General features: G+C 47.8%; 1 protein-coding gene across 1 annotated transcript in view; it reads left to right on the top strand.

Moving 5' to 3' along the window:
* Positions 1–214: 214 nt before the first annotated feature.
* LOXL2 (lysyl oxidase-like 2) overlaps positions 215–17637 on the top strand; it is a 43315-nt gene continuing 25892 nt past the window's right edge. The window contains exons 1-2 of the mRNA XM_009884117.1: positions 215–575; positions 3053–3228. Coding sequence (XP_009882419.1) covers positions 215–575; positions 3053–3228 — 537 coding nt within the window. The remainder of the gene's footprint in view (positions 576–3052; positions 3229–17637) is intronic.

Raw genomic sequence — 17637 nt, 5'->3', positions numbered from 1 at the left:
AAATAATTTACTTGACTTTGATTTTTACAGGCGGTGTTGTACATAGTCTTTTCCATAGCTTTATCCCCTGCTGAAGCAAGAGATATAAAGTCCATGTCGTTACCAAGCTTCACTCAAACTTTCCTTTCATTTCAGGACATCCACACGGTACCTACCTGCACTGTTTGGCAGCTGCTAGCAGAGGACTTGGCTCTGAGAACTGTGAGCACTGAAAATGGAAAGATTCCTGCGTTTTACCCGTAACCACTGTTTCATCATGCTGTTCTTCATCTCCCTGAGCCCGCTGGGCCTTGCCCAGTATGAACACTGGCCCTACCTCCCCGGTTACCCTGAGCCACCCCCACAAGTGTACCAGCCCCCCCAGAGGCCGGCGAACGTTCCCAAGATCCAGCTGCGGCTCGCAGGGCAGAAGAGAAAACACAACGAAGGCAGAGTGGAGGTGTTTTACAGCGGCGAGTGGGGCACGGTGTGCGACGATGACTTCTCCATCCATGCTGCGCACGTGGTCTGCCGGGAGCTGGGCTACGTGGAGGCGGTGTCTTGGCTACCCAGCTCGAAGTATGGAAAGGGAGAAGGTAAGGTGACTCCAGAGCAGTGGTATCGTACTAGCTGTCTCCCCAGTCCCCAATAATTTTTGACCTGTCAGTCAAACTTAAGATGTAGTGATATTCCCTGGAAATGTAACTGGAAAGGTTTCTGGGTGAAGCAGTGCCTCTTTAAATCAGGGTCCTTTTAGACTGAACAGTTAAAATAATAGGTGTTTGCTTGTTTTGACTGAAACAAGTTAAGGAATGATGAGATAAAGAGCTGAAGGACCAGATCCTGGTGTGTGAACTCTGGCAGGGGATGCTTGGGAGCAGCCGGTGGTGGAGAAGGGTAGGAGGCTCCTCAGCAGCCAGTGTGGCTCATCAAAAGGCAAGTTCCAGCCACAAGTGTAACGTATGAGTGGTCCATTTCTTTATTCGCGTTTCCATTGCCTTGTAGTGAGTGAAACAGAACCTACAAACACTCCTTCCTCCTATTCTTTTTTCCTCTGAACTGTTTCGGCTCTAAACAGACTGCCTATGCGGTGCCATGCAAATCTTTTCCCTTGTTAGCCTCTCTAGAGACATATGCCTCGTATTCTGCAGTGCGGAGTAGCCTATAGAACCCCAAAGGGGTGTGCACACTTCGTGTCCTGTATAGGACTACATTTATAATAATTCTCTTGGGCACTCTCAGGCTGTTCCTTGTGGGGAAAAGCTCTTCACCCTCACCCCAAATTGTACATCCTTTCTTGCTCTTTGAAATTGTACGTGATGGACGTGTGGACAATTGCGGATTGCACCTTATTGCACCTCGTTCCCAAATACGTGCCGAACAAAGACTTTGAAAAGTGAATGTTTGTGCGTTATAGCAATGAATTCTTGAAATCGCAATGCTTCAGAAAGAATAGCTCTGTAATATTATATATATCAACAGATTTAATTGTCGTATTTTGATACGCTGTTGGTTAAATGTTGACCTACAGAGAATTTTCTCTGCAAACATTGAAGCTTGGCACACTGTTGATGTAGCCCACAGACAGATTATTTCCACTGCAGCAGGGATAAACGTGCTGTATGTCTCTTACTTAGCACCACTCATTAGCGCTCACACCTACAAACTTGCCCGTAAAAGAGCCAGCGGGCCTTAACAGTGACTTGACTGAAATGTGAAACCTTGAATGTTGTCCCAGGCTGTGGATTTTGGCTCTTGGCGTAGAGTAGGAGATTTCCGAGCAAGAAAGAGGCCATGACATTTGAAAACAAACCAGAAACCGATTGCCACGTGATGGAACGGGAGCGAGAGTTCTCTGCACGCCAGAGTAGCGTTGGGTAAATCCTGGTGCAGGGGGATCGCACCTTCCTCAAACCGCAGAGCCGGGCTTAGCGGCAGCTCTTTCTGCTCTCCTGTTTGGGGAGCACGGCGAGGGCTGGCAGATCGCTCCGCTTGTGATTAACCGAGTGAACTTGTTAGAGCTGCTGGAGCGAAGCTGGGACGGCCGAGGGAAACGGCTACAGAATCTCCTGGTGGCTCTGAAGGTCAGGCAGTCCGTTCTGTCTGAAGGACTTGTTATTCTTCAGGCACGCGAAACTTTTGGGATCCTAAAATCCGGAAATTGCTTGTTGGCCCTTGCTCCCTGCCATTTAGGGGGCAAACCTCAGGGTAGCAGCATGTGCCCAGCATGTTTCCAAAGGGAAAAGGAGCACTTTGAAAAGATGAATCTCGGAGATGATTTTGCTCTCAGCTGCTCCTGGGAAAACATGACCTAAAGTTTGGAGGTGACACCTATTGATTTTTGTCTGCCCATCTTAGAAGTCAGTTCTGAGGGACCTTATTTTATATTTTTTTTAATATATATACATGCATGTACACGTGCATACTCATGTGCACCCGCACACACTTTTTGCTGGAGGGAAAATGGTAATTACAGTCTGGAAACTGGATCCGGCAATTTTTTTTCAAAGAGCACCCAAATAACAAGAGGTTCCAATCAATAGTGGTTTACTAAAGCTTTTGCAAAAACCTGCTTTTAAAAAGTTAAGGTATTTAATCAAAACTTTGAGCTGTCTCCTGTAAGAGATTTAATGAGGATTTGATAAATGAGAAATGATGTAAAGAGAAGCCTTAAATACAGCAGGGATGATTTGGTGAGTATGATGAGAGCGCAGGGTCTAATCAGCCAAATCGAGGGGACCCGGTGACACTGTGTGCTCTGAAGTGGCTGTCATCAGAGGAGGTCAGTTATCACTGTCAGCAGCGGAAATCTGCTTCAGGCTAGTGGTATTTTTTTTATTACCATGCAGCTAAGGGATGGGGAAAGCTGTGGGGCAGAACTGTTTCCCGTTAGTAAGTACTTGAGGTGGATTGTTGATGTTCCTGAGCTGTTTGATTCAAGCTTATTTTAGCAGTAATCTCTTCCCCTGACATAGCAAGAGCGCAGCAGCCGTGCTTGCTTTGTTGTCGGTTATCAGCACAGTCTAGGTTTATCCTCTTTGTGAGTCTCAGTTCTATTTTCTTTCCCCTTCAGGGAAAATTTGGATGGACAATGTCCACTGTAATGGCAAGGAGACCACCCTGGCAGCATGCACTTCCAATGGCTGGGGAGTAACTGACTGCAAACACACCGAAGACGTGGGAGTGGTCTGCAGTGAAAAGAGAATCCCTGGCTTCAAGTTTGACAACTCCTTGCTTAACCAAATAGAGGTAAACATCCTTCAAATGACAAGCTGCTGATCGAGAGCCTTCTGCAGACAGGAGCGTCTGCTGCTACGCACTATAGGTTATCCCAACTGCACGCTATGGGTAACAACGCAAACGCTTGACAGCGCTTCTAGGTGCTGGCTAAACTTTCAGATGTGAATTTCAGCTGTTCAGAGCGTTATATGTGTAACGAGAACTGTAAAAGGTTTTTTTATAGCGTAAGAATAAGTAAGGAAAAAATACATTACCCCCGTTCCGCAATCACTTTTCAAAATTAAAAGCTCGTTTATTATATTCTAAGAATGAATTTAGAGAGACAGGATATGCGCTGTACTCGCAGACTTTACGCTTGGGTGATTTGTTGGCTCATAGTACTAAATGACTGAGTTTTCTTTCCCTGTCTCCTCCTTTTCGGTACTGGGAGCAATTTGGAGGTCTCTGGTATCAGAGTGGGGGTCAGCAGGTAGGCTTGGATTCGGAGGCGAATAGGGCTTACAACCACAGCTTGAAATGGGGGGATTTATAAGGAAAGAGAGATCAAGATTTTTGCGCAGTTTGACTAAGCAATGATGAAATAACCATGATAACTGTATGGAAAGATTTGCGGGAATGGGGGATGAGTACTGGAAGCGATGAAAGGGATTGAAGGGAGGAAAATGTGGGCCGGTCACTGGGGAAAAGGTGGTGGACTGTGGCTGGGTTAGACTGCTAGGCTGAGGTCCAGACTCTTGAGGAGATGACAGAAGCAAAATGCTCGAATCCCCTTCTGTGGACTTGTTAGATTTCTGCGGAGTAAAGAGCTGGGGGGCTGCTGGGCTGGGAAGAAGTTGGGCTGAGCTCTTCAAATTAAAAAAAAAAAAAAGCGGGGGGTTTTTTGTTTTTTTTTTCCCTGCAGCTTTTCAGGTTGGAAAGTATTTGTGGTGACTCAGCTAACGTCTCCCTTGTTTCGGATGCTCTGGTGTTTCAGTGTGCGAATTCAGTGGTTGCCCTTGGTCCAAATTTATCGAAAGACCCTATCCAGTCGCCACAGTCAAATCTTATTTTAAGCAGATGGGGAACCCGGGACGTATCATACCACAGTGCGGTTTCCATGGCTGAGCCTTGGCTTCGTTCATGATCTGAAACAATGGATAGAGCCTTTTTTATCACTTTAAAGCAAAATCATTCTAACAGTTCCTTCATAGCCACTGGTTTAGAAAGGGTCTCCCAGCATATTCTTCCATCAGAGGTTAATGTAATGTAATGCACTTGACAAGGGAAGATAATACGCTCAGTCAAACCTTTCATTGCCCTGCTGAGGCTTTGGGAGGAACGCTGTATGGGTGACAGGCGGCATCCACCACTTCCACGGAAGGCTCCTGGGTACGGGTGCAGATACAGAGTATGAGAGCTAAAATTCTCTTCCTTGCCTTGACCTTGCTTCACTTGGCTGAGGAGGGAAAGGAGCCTTTCCAGAGGGATCCCAGGCTGCCTCCATCAATGGCACCGTTGTTGCTCAGGGAATGAGGCGAGATCATGGAACATCAGTGATGGCTTTGGCAGACCCGTGCTTCCCCAAAGCCACAGTGAATCCTCAAAACAGAGGAGAAAAGATGCTTTAGTCTAGACGGAGGTCACTTTACTGTGACATGCTTCAGATATTAATCATAACAGCTTTGGAGGGCTTTGCTTTTCCATTAGCTAAGCACTGGAGGCTGACTAATGAGTTGAACACATTGGGTAATTGAGGGCTAGCTTGCGCTGATGCTGCGTGGGTGCTTAACCTTCACATATGATAAGTAAAATGAATCATGAGATTGAAGCAGTTCATGCAGCAGAAGCCTGACTCGCCAACAGGATCACTCGGGAGAAATAGGTGTAAGAGAACTCCTATTCCCCATGTCCTGGCAGCTCTTGGGAGCTGTGTATGGGTGAAGGTATCTGCTGACGCGACAAGTAACAGCATTCACAGCAATTGCTAAGGGGCACCTTTGACTAACTGTAGATACTGAACTGGTGTGGGGGGGAAGTAAAATAAAAGAATAGCTTTATTTTTAAGTGCCTGCAGGAGCTGTCTGCAAGGCTGTCCCTGTGACTTTGTCCTGGTGGTAGAAAGTAGCGTTGCGTTTTCTGAGCAGTCGCTGCCGTCACCCCCAGCTCTACGTGTCCCTGTCTGTACGTGCGTGCTTCTGCCTTCCCTATCGCAGCTTGAATTCCGTGAACAACTTTAGTACCATACTGTTGCTTCCATAAAGCCAGGCTGATTTTTCTTATAGACCTGTAAGATCGCTGGCAGCTGAAGGGTTCTTTTTCTGCTGGTTTCATTGCAGCAGGATTAAGGCTAAAGGTGATGCGCTATACATTTTTAAAATGCCATTGTGGAAGCACTTTTCAGTCGCAGCTAGCTGTCAAATGTTTAAACTCTCTCAGCTTTCCTCCTCTTCTTAATCTTTGCTTTATCTCATTAGCAGCTGGCGTGACATAGTTTGAGTCAAAGATGATGAGCAGGGTTACTCATAGGGTCATAAACTCCAAAACAGGGAGGTCAAAAGGCTTGTGTGAATGCACGTTGAAAGTCTTTGCCCTCTCTAACATGCCTGGGAATTCTGCATATCATACCTCACATTCACCAGAGGAAACATCATCGTTTTGTAAGCTGTTGGGCTCTTTAGTCTGTAGCCCACAGCTCGCCCAAGTGATGTTTTCTCTTTGGAATGAGATCGGGGGTTGAAGGGCCTGGAATTTTCTGCCGAGCAGCAACGCTGTGGTCAGGTCTCTCCACCAGTCCCACTGGCTTCAGCTACTGCACTGACGGAGCTAAACCAATACAAATTTCCTACTGAGGTTTTCAATGGAAGATATTTCGGTTTACCCTTCAGCGGCTTTTAAAACCAGGCTTTACCCAAAATAGGCCTGGTTTAAGACGACGCGCAGAGCTTACGTATTCAGTTGCACCTTCCGATGCTGCTTTCCCACACTAGTAACAACTGTAATGATTCCCAAATGGATCTGACTGTTTGCGAACTGATGTGTTTACAGCCAGCAGATTAACAGGAGCAAGTGCTGACTTCAGCACACGCTCGTGTGTCGGGGTGTAAGCGGCGGCGGAGCAGGAGCAGCAGTTTTGTTCCGTTTTCCTGTTGCAAGCGTTTGGGGGAAATAACCTGATTTGTGCAGCCCGGTTAACCCATCGCTAAATGTGTGCCGAGTTCCCTTGCCTGTAATAGGGAGCTCTGTGTGTTCCCACTGCCAGGGGCAGACAGACCATCTTAAATTCATCACTTGGAAAGTGTCTTAAAGACCCTTTAGCGCTAAGTTCTCTGGAGCTGCCAAGCGCTGCTAAGATTTAACGTGGAAAGCCGGTAGGTATAAGACAACATCTGACTTCATTTTGACGAGGGTCCAGCTCAGAGGGGCTGTGCAAATTGACATTTGCTCAAAACTGGCCTCGCTGCCTAAAAATCTGACAGGCAGAGAGTTCGCACTCTTTTAAAAGCAACACGATAGCCCTTGAGCAGAGTTTATTTTTATTGGACAACGTACATACCTCCATTCCCCAGTTTGGAAATGCTGCAGATAAGTGGTATAGGATGAAAATTTCCGTCGCCATAAACCACTTGGCGTACATATATGTGCTCAGACAGATCTTTTCCCGTTATGGCTCATATTTGGAGGGTTACGTCATATCTCTTCCTGTCCCTCAGCCTTTCCATTCCCTGACCCTTGGTTCTGTAAGACAAGTTGCCGCTCACAGGCCACAGTGATGAAATGGTTTGGTCTAGGGTGAGTGCTGGAAAATCTCTGATCAGATGATGGGAGACAGGTAGGAAGAGGTTAACTCTTCGAAGCGGACTGAGGTTGGGGCAGGTCTGAAATCCATCAGTCTGTTGCTAAAGGGCAGAGAAACTCCCATCAGTTTTTGCTTGTTATTTTCCGCAGCCACTGCAGCTTTTAGCCTTGGGACTTGTTCAAAGGATTATTTCTTGGAGGGTGATGAATGTGCATAGCAGGACAGCCCTTTCATGGGCTGTCGGCCGGTCAGAATTAGCCTGATGCCCCTTTAGCTCAGTGGCTGCGTAAACACTGAAGGTTGCTCACCTTTTCAAAGCGAGGAGAGCAGTGTTTGCTTGATGATGACGTGAGCGGGATGACATTGAACGCATTTTACACAGGGGCTTTTCCCCCTCCTCTTTAAAGCGTGTAGACTAAATACGCAGACAGCGTCTCGTTAATGGGGAGGAGCGGGGCTTGTGGTTTGGCTTTGTTATTACCTGTTGGCCTTTGGGAGCATTAGGAGGGGAAAGGCGGGTAGCACTGGTAGAGCATCCTCTCTCCCCTCCTGCGGACCCCAGCTCTGTGGGAGTGAGTTGCACACCCTGGAAGGGTTTAAAAAAAAAAAAAAAAGCAATAGCTGTGCTTGGAGGTGCTGCAAGTGTGTGGCTGAGTGTGGCTTAACCCGGGAATTGTATGGGAACGTAAAGGCTGCCCACAGCCTGTGTGGATGGTTGGGAACACAAGGAGGTTGACGCTGATCTTCGCTGGCTGTGGTCCTCCACAGAAGCATCTGCACATCCAGTACGATGGGGCCAAAGTTGTTGTTTAAAATAACACCATTGTTTAACTTGGGGTTTGATTTAACTTGCTTTCCTTCTCTCTTAGCCACAGTGTAGCCTGGAGGAAAAGCTCTGTTTTGCATCCTCTAATTCACATTGGCGGTGTTGATGTACAACTTGGGTCTAACCATGACAGCAGAGCACGTTACCCGCTTTATTCGTGATGGTAACTCTTGGAGGCATTACAGTGCACAGGCACGTTGCGAGTGGTGTCTTGGGAGCGCAAAGGTCAATGAGGGTGAAAGGAAAAGTTTAGTCATGTTGGTTTTAAGCGCTCAAAGCATATCTGGGAAGACAGAAACTGCTTGCTGACTGCGATGGAGTTTGGGAGGGACAGACAGTAAGTGCTATAAATATATACGCTGACCTGCAATAATTCAAGCTTTGTAAAATATAACAAGTGGGATCTGCTGCTTTAGCCAAAGATCTCTGAGTATGTGGGGCCTTGTGCTGTCTGTTTGCCCCCAGTAAGCACTGCATCTGTTCTGCAGGTGGGACAGGGGGAGCCCTCAAGGGGAAGGGACAGGTTCTAGGAGCTAAGTGGAGGAAAGGATCCAGGACCAGAATCTCTGTGTCTTGACTGTCCTGAACTGCATCACTCCATCCACTAAGATGTCGTGGTAAAAGGTACGAATAGCAGGATAAAATCTGTGCAGGAGTGCAGCACAACTGTTGGTCATTTCTTGTCTTGCAGTCCACAAGTGTCTGATCGTGGTCGGGTGGGGAGCGTGGACCTGCTTTAAGGTTCCTTTATACAGTGCCAAAGCCTGTGGTTTAAATGTGTGCACAGCCTTAAATGTTTTCCTAAGTCTTTGCAGGATGCCAGAAGCTCTGAAATCAAAATGATTTAATGTGTGTTCACAAAACCAGGAGCAGGGAATGCTGTCCCTGCTTTTTCAAACGCTACATGTGTTGTCCAAACGTAGCATGGGCCCACCTGCGACTGCCTTTCTGGGTTGCCCAGCAATTTTAAGACCACAGTAACTAGCTCCTACCCTTAATATATTCCTTAAATAAATGCAGGATAGGTTTGGGTGGTTTTTTTTAACCTATCCCCCAAAACATCCTTAACAAAATATTTGTTGTCCACCTTCTTCCTCTGTGTGCACACACGCAGGCTTCAAATAGGACAGACTCTAAATAGATCAAATTGCTGCAGCCGTTACAAGTTCACAAATAGATCTGGTACCTGAGACTCGCCCGTAGCTTTGGCCAGACGGTGGGCAGACGAGGTCTAGCTAAACATACCAGGCTGCGCTGCTATTTCTGTCGTTCTTTTTCCCTTCTGGGTGCAGATGAAGCATAAAAAAAAATAAATAAAAATCTCACTTCAAAGCCCGGTGGCTCAAAGGCTCTGGTTAGGCCAGGTTAAAAGCGGGTTGAACTATATTGTCCAGGTTTAGCTGCTGGGGAAGGGCATGGCTAAGTCTGCTCAGGAGCTTTCAGTTAAATTGGGCTCTGTGGATGAGGCCATATAAAATGCTCCCATATGCTGAGCTGCTTCTAACTGGAAGGTGTAGGGAGGGGAGGAGGAAAGGGTCGCTGTTTGTGGCTTGGCACACAGATGATTATTCCTCTTGTTTAGCTTTTGGCCATGCAAATCAGCGCAGACTCTCTCCGTACAGTGGGGAGTTGCTGCTTAGAGCTGAAGTCTCGGATGGCGATGACCTACCTCTTGACTGTCCAGTTCTCAAGAATGTTTGACAAGAAAAGGTTTATTTGCCTGTTTGTTATGACAACGGTGTTTTAATTTCTTTCCCCTTGGTGTAAATGGTTACTTCTCTAAACATAACCCCATGTGCAACATAACTGCTGATGCTTTGTGCATCTCGAAGGGGTCTCAGCATCTCTTCTGGAGCTAACTCCAGCCAGATCTCCATGAAGCTGCTGGTGGTGTAAGCCACCGCGTAGCTTTAGCGCTATGATTTTAAAGTGTGTGAGCGCGATAGTTTCTGACTGCTTGCCTCAATGGCTTCTTTGTGATGGCTTGTGGCATGACGGGGCGCTGGGTTTGCTGGGCGGAGAGCTGGTGTTTGTCATCTCGCGGGAGGCAGGAGCTATGGCAGGGCTGAGAGCGCCGAGGCTGGCGTTGCTTTGCTGCGGTTCCTCGCGGGACAGTTAACCTGTTTGTCTCCCTGTACCGGCTGTATCCAGGGCCGGAGCAGCTGACAGCCCTTGTGCTGGATGCGGGACCGTTTCTCTGTTACACAAGACAATATTTAACTAAGCCTGAGAGCAGAGTATGATCTTGTTCCGTTTTCCAGCGCGGAGGACAGCTAATAAATTTGGCTAGCTTACAGCATCTGATCCAGATTGTCTTTAAAATAGCTCAGTAGAAAGGAAACAGAGAATGTCAAAGCTTTGCTCGTCAAGAAACCCTCGGACGTTGATGCGCACAGAACGGCGCAGTATCCTACCCTAAGCTGAGCCTCCCACCCGTGCCAAAGTATCTCCAGGGTTCAGCGCTCCTGCCTTTTCTCGCTCGCTTCCGTCACCAGCGTTTCTTTTCTCCAGTGCTTTTCATTAGCCCGCTTTGCGTTGGCAACCGTGAGGCTGCCGCTGAAGCGTTTCGTGGCTTAGCAAAGGCCTCGGCTTTTGTCATTTATAATCTGCACTGTATTTGCTCCTGGACCCTAATCCTGAATTGCACTCTCATCCCGTACCCTTTTGTACCGCACAAACCCAGAACAAAAAGTGCTTGCAGTCCGATACAGCAGCATGTTCCCAGGGGACTGCTGTCCCCCGAAGGCAACCCCTCTTTGTCTCGCGGCATCTGTTTCACTGTGTTTGTTTAACAGCTGGGACCTTGTTAGTGACTCAGACGCTCAGCTCCAGATGTTTAAATCAAAACAGATTCCACCCATTCCGATGTATGTGAAGAGATAGCTTGCTACAAAGTCGTCTTCAGGGGAAAAGACTTGGTGGCTGAGACTTCAGTGGAAGTAAGCGATGGGTTTAAATACAGGAGAGAAGGTGCCTCTGGGATGAACAAAGTCGATGTGAAAAGATTTTTGGTTTATGTTCTTAACTGGAGGGGAAAAAAAAAATCAATTCATTTCTTGTCCAGGTTGCAGCCTTAATGTCTTGGTGGTTGGGAAGCCACGAAATCCTGGAGCTCCGTTCTAAGTGGAAAATGATGGTATAAATAGGTTTTTGCATCTAAGGGGCAGTGGGATAGGTCAGGCGTAGGGGAGGAATGAGCAGTTTGAGTGGATCACAGGGAATCTTAAAGCAGGAGAGCAATGAATATGGACTAGCCAGAGGCAGAGATAGCACACAGGCTCCTTGCGTTTGTTAAATCGAGGATTTGTGGGGAGAACTGTACCTTTGCCTCAACTGTGTGTTCGCGCAATCACCTGGTGACCAGAGAGCTGCCAGAGCCGGTGCTGAATACCTCCGCCCTCTTGCTCTGCCATCCTTAGCATCGCTCACGGTGATGTTGGGGTTTTTTTTAAAGAAATACTAAAGTAAAATAGGTAGAGGCAAAATTTCATTCCGGTTCCCTTTCTGCCTGCATTTGAGCAGTTTCTCTGGCCGTAGGGGAGACACCTAGAGCCGTAGCTGTTCAGACCCGCCTGCCCCGTGCCGTTCCCTGCCTGGTTTCCTAGTGCCGCCACTGAGCGTGTGGGTGTGTGTTTGAAGTGAGCCTCGAGATGCTCTTCTAAAGAGCCCCTCTGAAATCCCAGCTGCTCTGCCTTGCTTTCAGCCAGGAGCTGGTGATTCAGAACCAGGGTAGCGTCTGCGAAGTAGCAGTTGGGTTTCGAGGAACGGGATCTCCTCCCTGTTTCGGTTACTGTGCATCCTCAGGGCTCCTGCGAGAAGAAAGGGTATCGCTGAGCTTGGGCAGTGGAGGAGGACACGAGCATGCTGTCCTGGGCATGGTTGTTCTGCCAACACAAAACAAATGGCAAAAGGTGAAAGAAAACGTTGTGAAAGTTGTGTCAGTTTTTGCAATCGGATCCGAAGCCATGGGGAAGCGTTTGGTTCAGAGGGTGGAAACAAAAGCAGCTGAGGCTCATGTGAAAACTTTCCGAGCCAGGAATCCTTTTGTGAAAGCTCAAAAACAACCCCCTTTCTTCTCGCTGTCTCCGGGCAGGCCCCGGCTTTCGGAAGCTGAGATTCATTGGTTTCGTAACAGAGCGCAGCGTGTTGGCTTGGGGTGGGCTTTTGTGTCCGGGACTGAAGAGGAGCAGCAGTGCGGGTCTTGGATGTGGCTCTTGGCGAGGAAAGGAGCGGGGTGGAGGGGAATATGGCCCGACCCAGAATAGTTTGATGCTCTGTTTTTGTTTTTGTTTTTTCCCCCCCACTCATTTTTATACTAATTTGTATTGTAGTAATGTTGGAAATCCCAACTGAAATAGCATCTTTGCTTTGGGCAAATACAGATGCGAAGGCCTTGCCGCAGAGGCTTTGCGATTCGGAGCAGGTGAGGTGGGGCTTAGCGTTGTCTTCCCTTCCCAGGAGGGGTGGGGATGTGACAGCGAGGGTCCCGAGGTGATGGCGAGGAGGTGGGAAAGTGAGTTTGTGTGGCTGAAAATCCCACAGGAGATCTGTGGCAGAACTGAGCAGGATCTCATCACCTTCAGACCACGGAGTTACTTTAGCTTCGCTCTGGTTTTTATATCGCTATACGCAGTCAAGTGGCTCCGGTGAAAAGCAGGTTGATGTGGAAGCCAGAGCAGATCTAGGAATAGACGTACGATGCTTCCACACCCAGCTTTATCTTGCTTTCTGTTCCTTCACACCTTTCATGGCTAAGGAGGCTTAATTCAAGGATTTCTTGTTGCTTGTGCGCTTACTCCCTTAATGGAGTTCGTCTGTGCCAGAATGGATGTCTTTGATGAAAGCGAAGCTTCGGCTTGATGAATGAGGCCAGTAGCGACGGAGCAGACCTGCAAACTCCATGCCACGGCGTCAGCAATGCGAGACATACCATCCTGTGAACGAGCAGCCTTCCGGAGAGCAAAAAGCAAAGGCAAGAGCTGACTCAACCTCAAGTATGTGGGTGGGATTGTTTCATAAGCAAAGGAGAGGTTGGAGATCCAGGTCTGAATTCTGCTAGTAGCTGATTCTAAGACTTGGCGTTTTGGGAGCGGGGGAGGAAAAAAGAAAAAAAAGAAAAGGAAAAAGGCTGGCACACACATCTCCCCAGCTGTTGGCCTAAATAGGTAGAAATTGCACAAAGCTAGTGGAGAAGGGGAGGACTGTCAGGCATGAGCCGTGAGAGTTCCTCCACCTATAATTTGGGGTGCAGCCAACCCAATTTTATTTCCTAGAGATAGCGTTGCTCTTTGAGTGACTGCTTGGCTGCTGAAATATTGTTGAATGCTGTACTTTACGGTTGATACCTGAGGGTAGGAGCTTGGCAGATGTGCGTTCGGCTTCTGAGGTGGTTGCAGATACCTGCTGCTTTGTGAGCCTCAGATACCCTTCCGAGGATTTACCGGTCTACCTCGGAGCTTCAGTGTATGGCTACAACGTGAGAATAAGCAAAGCTTTGAGAGGTGAGGCTTCCTTGTTGATGAGACAGCTTGTTGTAGGCGTTTGTTTCCACGTGTACATAAAGTATGGAGAGGGTGATTTTTTAAAAAGTCTGCTCTAGCTATTAAGTATTGTTTGCTTCTGATTTTTAGGTGGAGTCTGTTTTCACCATTAGCCCGGCTGCTCTACACGTTGGTGTTGGAAGATAGAATATAAGTCTGTGTGTATTTGCATTATTGAATATTCCCAGTGTAACAAAAACTCTGCAATGAAAGGAAACCATTCAAATCTGTAAAGATCTATTGGGAGAGAGCTCTTAGTAGTCCTTTCTCCTTGAGAAACCTCCAGTAAACTTATTTTGATCCTTTGTTCTTTAATCTTCCAATATAAAGCTGAGGTCTAAAGCGTTTGAATTCTTTTCAGACGGTTTGCTGTTTGTTCAGACTCAGGGCAAACCCTTGAGTTGCTGTATCAATAATTCTCTGCTCTAAACCCGCTCTCTGCGAGCAGAAAGGGGAATGGATGGGGATTGGTTTTGCTCTCAGACAGATCATGAAAATGTCACTGCGTGCCGGCCTGCTATAGCTATCAGAAGATTGAAATACCCTCCGGGGAATGAAATGATGGCTTATTTCTTGCTAGTTTGCTCACTTTTTTTTTTTTTTAATTCCTTGGCAAACACAGGCAAAAAACCATGACAAAAGAGCTGGATTTACTAAAACAGAGCCCCAAGTCCGAGTGGGATTTCTTTCTGTGTGTATGTCAGCATCTCTGGGGGAAGAGAGATGTGTTGTGGGACCTTTGTACTGGAGCCTGCAGTGCCCTGAGGGATCACGCTGGTTCTGACAATGTGGGTTTTTTTCAAGTCCAAGAGCAAACCATCCAATTTGCACCTTATTTTTTACTTCTGTAGAATAACCAGCAAGGACAACTCAGTCCAGTCCGTGGAAAAGACATGCCTGAGCACTCAGCCTGGAAGTAAGAAGTGCGGGTGCCTTGGGTGCCAGCCTGGGTCGCGGGTACCACACAAGGTGAGGGCACCCCAACGTCCTTTACTGGGACTCCAGCATCGCCACTCCTGCGGTGGTCAGAGCTCTTCTGGAAACAGATGTGGCAACCTGGTTTTATTTGCTAAGCTGCTGAACTCATTGCAAGGCAAATCTTCAGGTCCCTAACAGCGTTCCCAAGCTTTCCTTTTTTTTCTGGAGTTTTTATTTTTGCAACTTTGTGACTTCTCTCTCCCCTTCTCTGACTCGGTGGGCTGGTTTCTTGCTTTGCCTGTTGCTCTGATATCATAAATCCCAGCAAGGGATTCTCAAATCCATCCAGGGCTTTTGAACATTAGAATATACCCTCTGGTTTGGAAAGCCTGTGAGATACAGGTGCTGGCAAGCTGCAGGGAATACAGCAGGGAAGAATCGCTGTGCGTTGCCCTGTTCAGATGCTCTTTCCTCAGCATCTGTTATTGGCAGCTGTCGGAGACAGGTTGGACGTCTTTGGTTTTGTGCCACACAGCTCCTGCTGGGTTGGTGGAGTGGGAAGGAGGGGACAAAAAAAACCCCAAAAACCCAAATGTGGTTGATCAGAATGTGAGTGCTTCAGTGCTAGAGGTTTAACTGCTGTTCCCTGCTGCAGCGGAGATCTTCACGTGGGGTTAGAGTTGGGGCCTCGGCATGCTTGGATGAGATTTCCTGCCCTTGTGGTCTTTGGACAAGCAGTTTGCGCTCTCTGCACCTTATTTCTCAATCTGCAAAAGGAGGCTGAGAATCACTGCTTTCTCCCATCCTTTGAGTGCTCTGTTTACCTTGGAGGCTGTTCAGATTTGTCACCACCTTCCACCTCTGTGAAGACCTCTGATGGCGCAGCAGTGAGACTGGGGATGGAGTAACGATGACTAATAGGTGCAACATGGGAAGAATGCTGCTGCTGCTCTGCTGTGAAGGCATCAGCCAGATGCGTAACATCTGGAACGGCACTCTGCGTGATCCAAATGGGGGCTAACAACTGCTGTTGTGCGGCTTCCTCGCAAAACGCAGGCGTCTTGCACGTGGTTCCTGGGCGTGCAATCACACTTTGTTCCGAGCGTTCCTCCTCTCCGTCGTGCCGAGGACCGACTGCGGCCTCCAAACTGCCTAAATTCAAGCGAAATGGAAATGGCTGTCAAGTGAAAACCACGGGTGGATTTTAGCACGTTGCTGATGGCAGGTCTAGTCAGGGAAAATGTTCCATTTCAGTTACTTTAATATGCAGTAGGGCTGATACTGACGTAACTACGCGTAGCAAACATACTTAGGGCTTTATATAGGGTGGATATATCCTGCAGACACAGACGGAAAAACTCACTTAGGCTGTCTCACCCACTTTCTCAGCTGTCAGTGCAAATTTCCTCCTTAGCTGCTATCTTTTCATGTGCTTTTTACAGTACAATTTTAAGCTTTGGATCTCTGTCCTTTGGGTTAATCCTTTTAATAGGCTTTCATTAAAAACCCTTTTAGATCTTCAGCAGTCAAAGCTATTTCCAAATGGATTTAAGGCTTTGATTACCTCTTGTTTCCTGGGGAAGAAGCTAAGGGAAGGTAGAGGGAGCAGAGAAACAAGGTGCTCTCTCAGGCAGCTCTGGCCTGTAGCTCCAGGTAAACATGCATTCTCCATCAGGAGAAGAGCTGGAAACATTTCCTAAACTGCACCAGGGGAAAAGTGAGTTGCAAGCTTTGGAAACCAGCCTGGGGAGGCCTTCAATGCGCAGAGGCTCTGATACTTCCCTGACAGCACGTAGTCAAAAGCTATGCAATATTTCAAGACAATCTGCCAAATTCAGGAGAAACTCTTTGTATTGCAAATGGACTTCCCAGACTACCCAGGAGGTGTACAAGTTTGTTCTTGCATCAGATCCTTTGTCTGAGCACCTTAAAGTGTCTCGGATGTAACACACTTGGATATCATTGTGGGTTTGTGTGGTTTTGTTTGGTTTGTTTTGTTTTGTTTTTTTTTTTTCCTCGAGGGCTACAAGAGCTTTCAAAACCTAACCCCAAACTGTGACCCTCTGTCTGAGTAGCACTGTCCTACTGGGTAAGTCACAGCGTCCTGTTTTCCAAGGTCACTGGGGGTATCCCACGGATGCTCCAGCCACGTTGCTGGAGGACTGAATTCCTGCAGCTGAAGGTGAAAGGAGGAATCGGTGATCTGGTTTGCTGTAAAACTGGGTGGTAAACGCTAACAATTAAAAAAAAAAAAAAAAAACAAAAAAAACAAAAAACAAAAACATGGTGGGGGGGAGAAGAAAAGAATAGGAGGGAGGAAAAAAAGCCTTAAGTGTCTCGCTCAAGGCAGTGTGGGCAGAGCAGTGGTTGAGGAGGAGATGCCTTCTCCTTTCCCTGCCCCGCAGGCTCTTTCTCTGCAGTTGGTTTCCATTTGCCCGCGGTCTGTTAGTTGCATCAGTGTCGGTGAAGCATCTGGAGAATGGATGCGCCACGTGTGGTTTGCAGGACTCTGCATGTCCTGCTGTGATCTCCCTGCCTTCAGTACCTGTGTGCGCCGTTCATCGGTAAGCAGAGGCCCGTGTCTCTTTAAAGCTCAGGGCATTTTTCTTTTCCAAGTGGCTGAATTTGAGCGAGGGGAGGGGAGGATTCCTCAGTTCTGATGTAACTGTTAGCAGAACCACGTGGTTTTATAAATTTTTTGACAAGAAAAAGTCTCCTGGAAGCAAGTTATAAAATTTTCAGTAGCTCTTTTGTAATTGCTTGCCGCAGCGGATATTTTCCAGTCAGCCTTTGCTTTTGGGCTTGGGTCCCTGCAAGGTTTGTTTGTGCAGTGTCCTCACGTAGGCTCCAAATGTGAAATCCATTCAACCTTCATGACTCATTTGCTGTCCCAAGTAACGCTTCAGCTGGAGGAGGAACCCGGCTTGGGGAAGCGGTGAAATGCCGGTGTCAGCACATCGGGATCCCAGCTTCCACCCCGCCTGCCCAGCCCAGGTGGGGAAGGGATGTCCAGGGGTTGAGGAGAGCCCCGATATCCCTTCCTGCCAGCATTAAGGTGGCCCTAGCAAAGCTGAGCTTGGTTCACTTCCAGAGTAGCTGGGACTAAATTAAGGGCACTGTGCTTGGTAATCCCCAGCATAACTCCGGGCTGGGCGGGGAATGGCTGGAGAGCAGCCCTGAGGAGAAGACCTGGGGATGCTGATGGATGAGAAGCTCAGCAGGAGCCGGCAATGTGCGATCGCAGCCCAGAAGGCCAACTGGATCCTGGGCTGCATCAGAAGAAGTGTGGCCAGCAGGGGGAGGGGGGATTGGGCCCCTCTGCTGCGCTCTGCTCTGGGGAGATCCCACCTGGAGTACTG

Source organism: Charadrius vociferus, unplaced genomic scaffold (assembly GCF_000708025.1).
Source record: "Charadrius vociferus isolate BGI_N301 unplaced genomic scaffold, ASM70802v2 scaffold384, whole genome shotgun sequence".
Taxonomy (NCBI): Eukaryota; Metazoa; Chordata; class Aves; order Charadriiformes; family Charadriidae; genus Charadrius; species Charadrius vociferus.
This window is presented reverse-complemented; position numbering and strand designations above follow the sequence as displayed.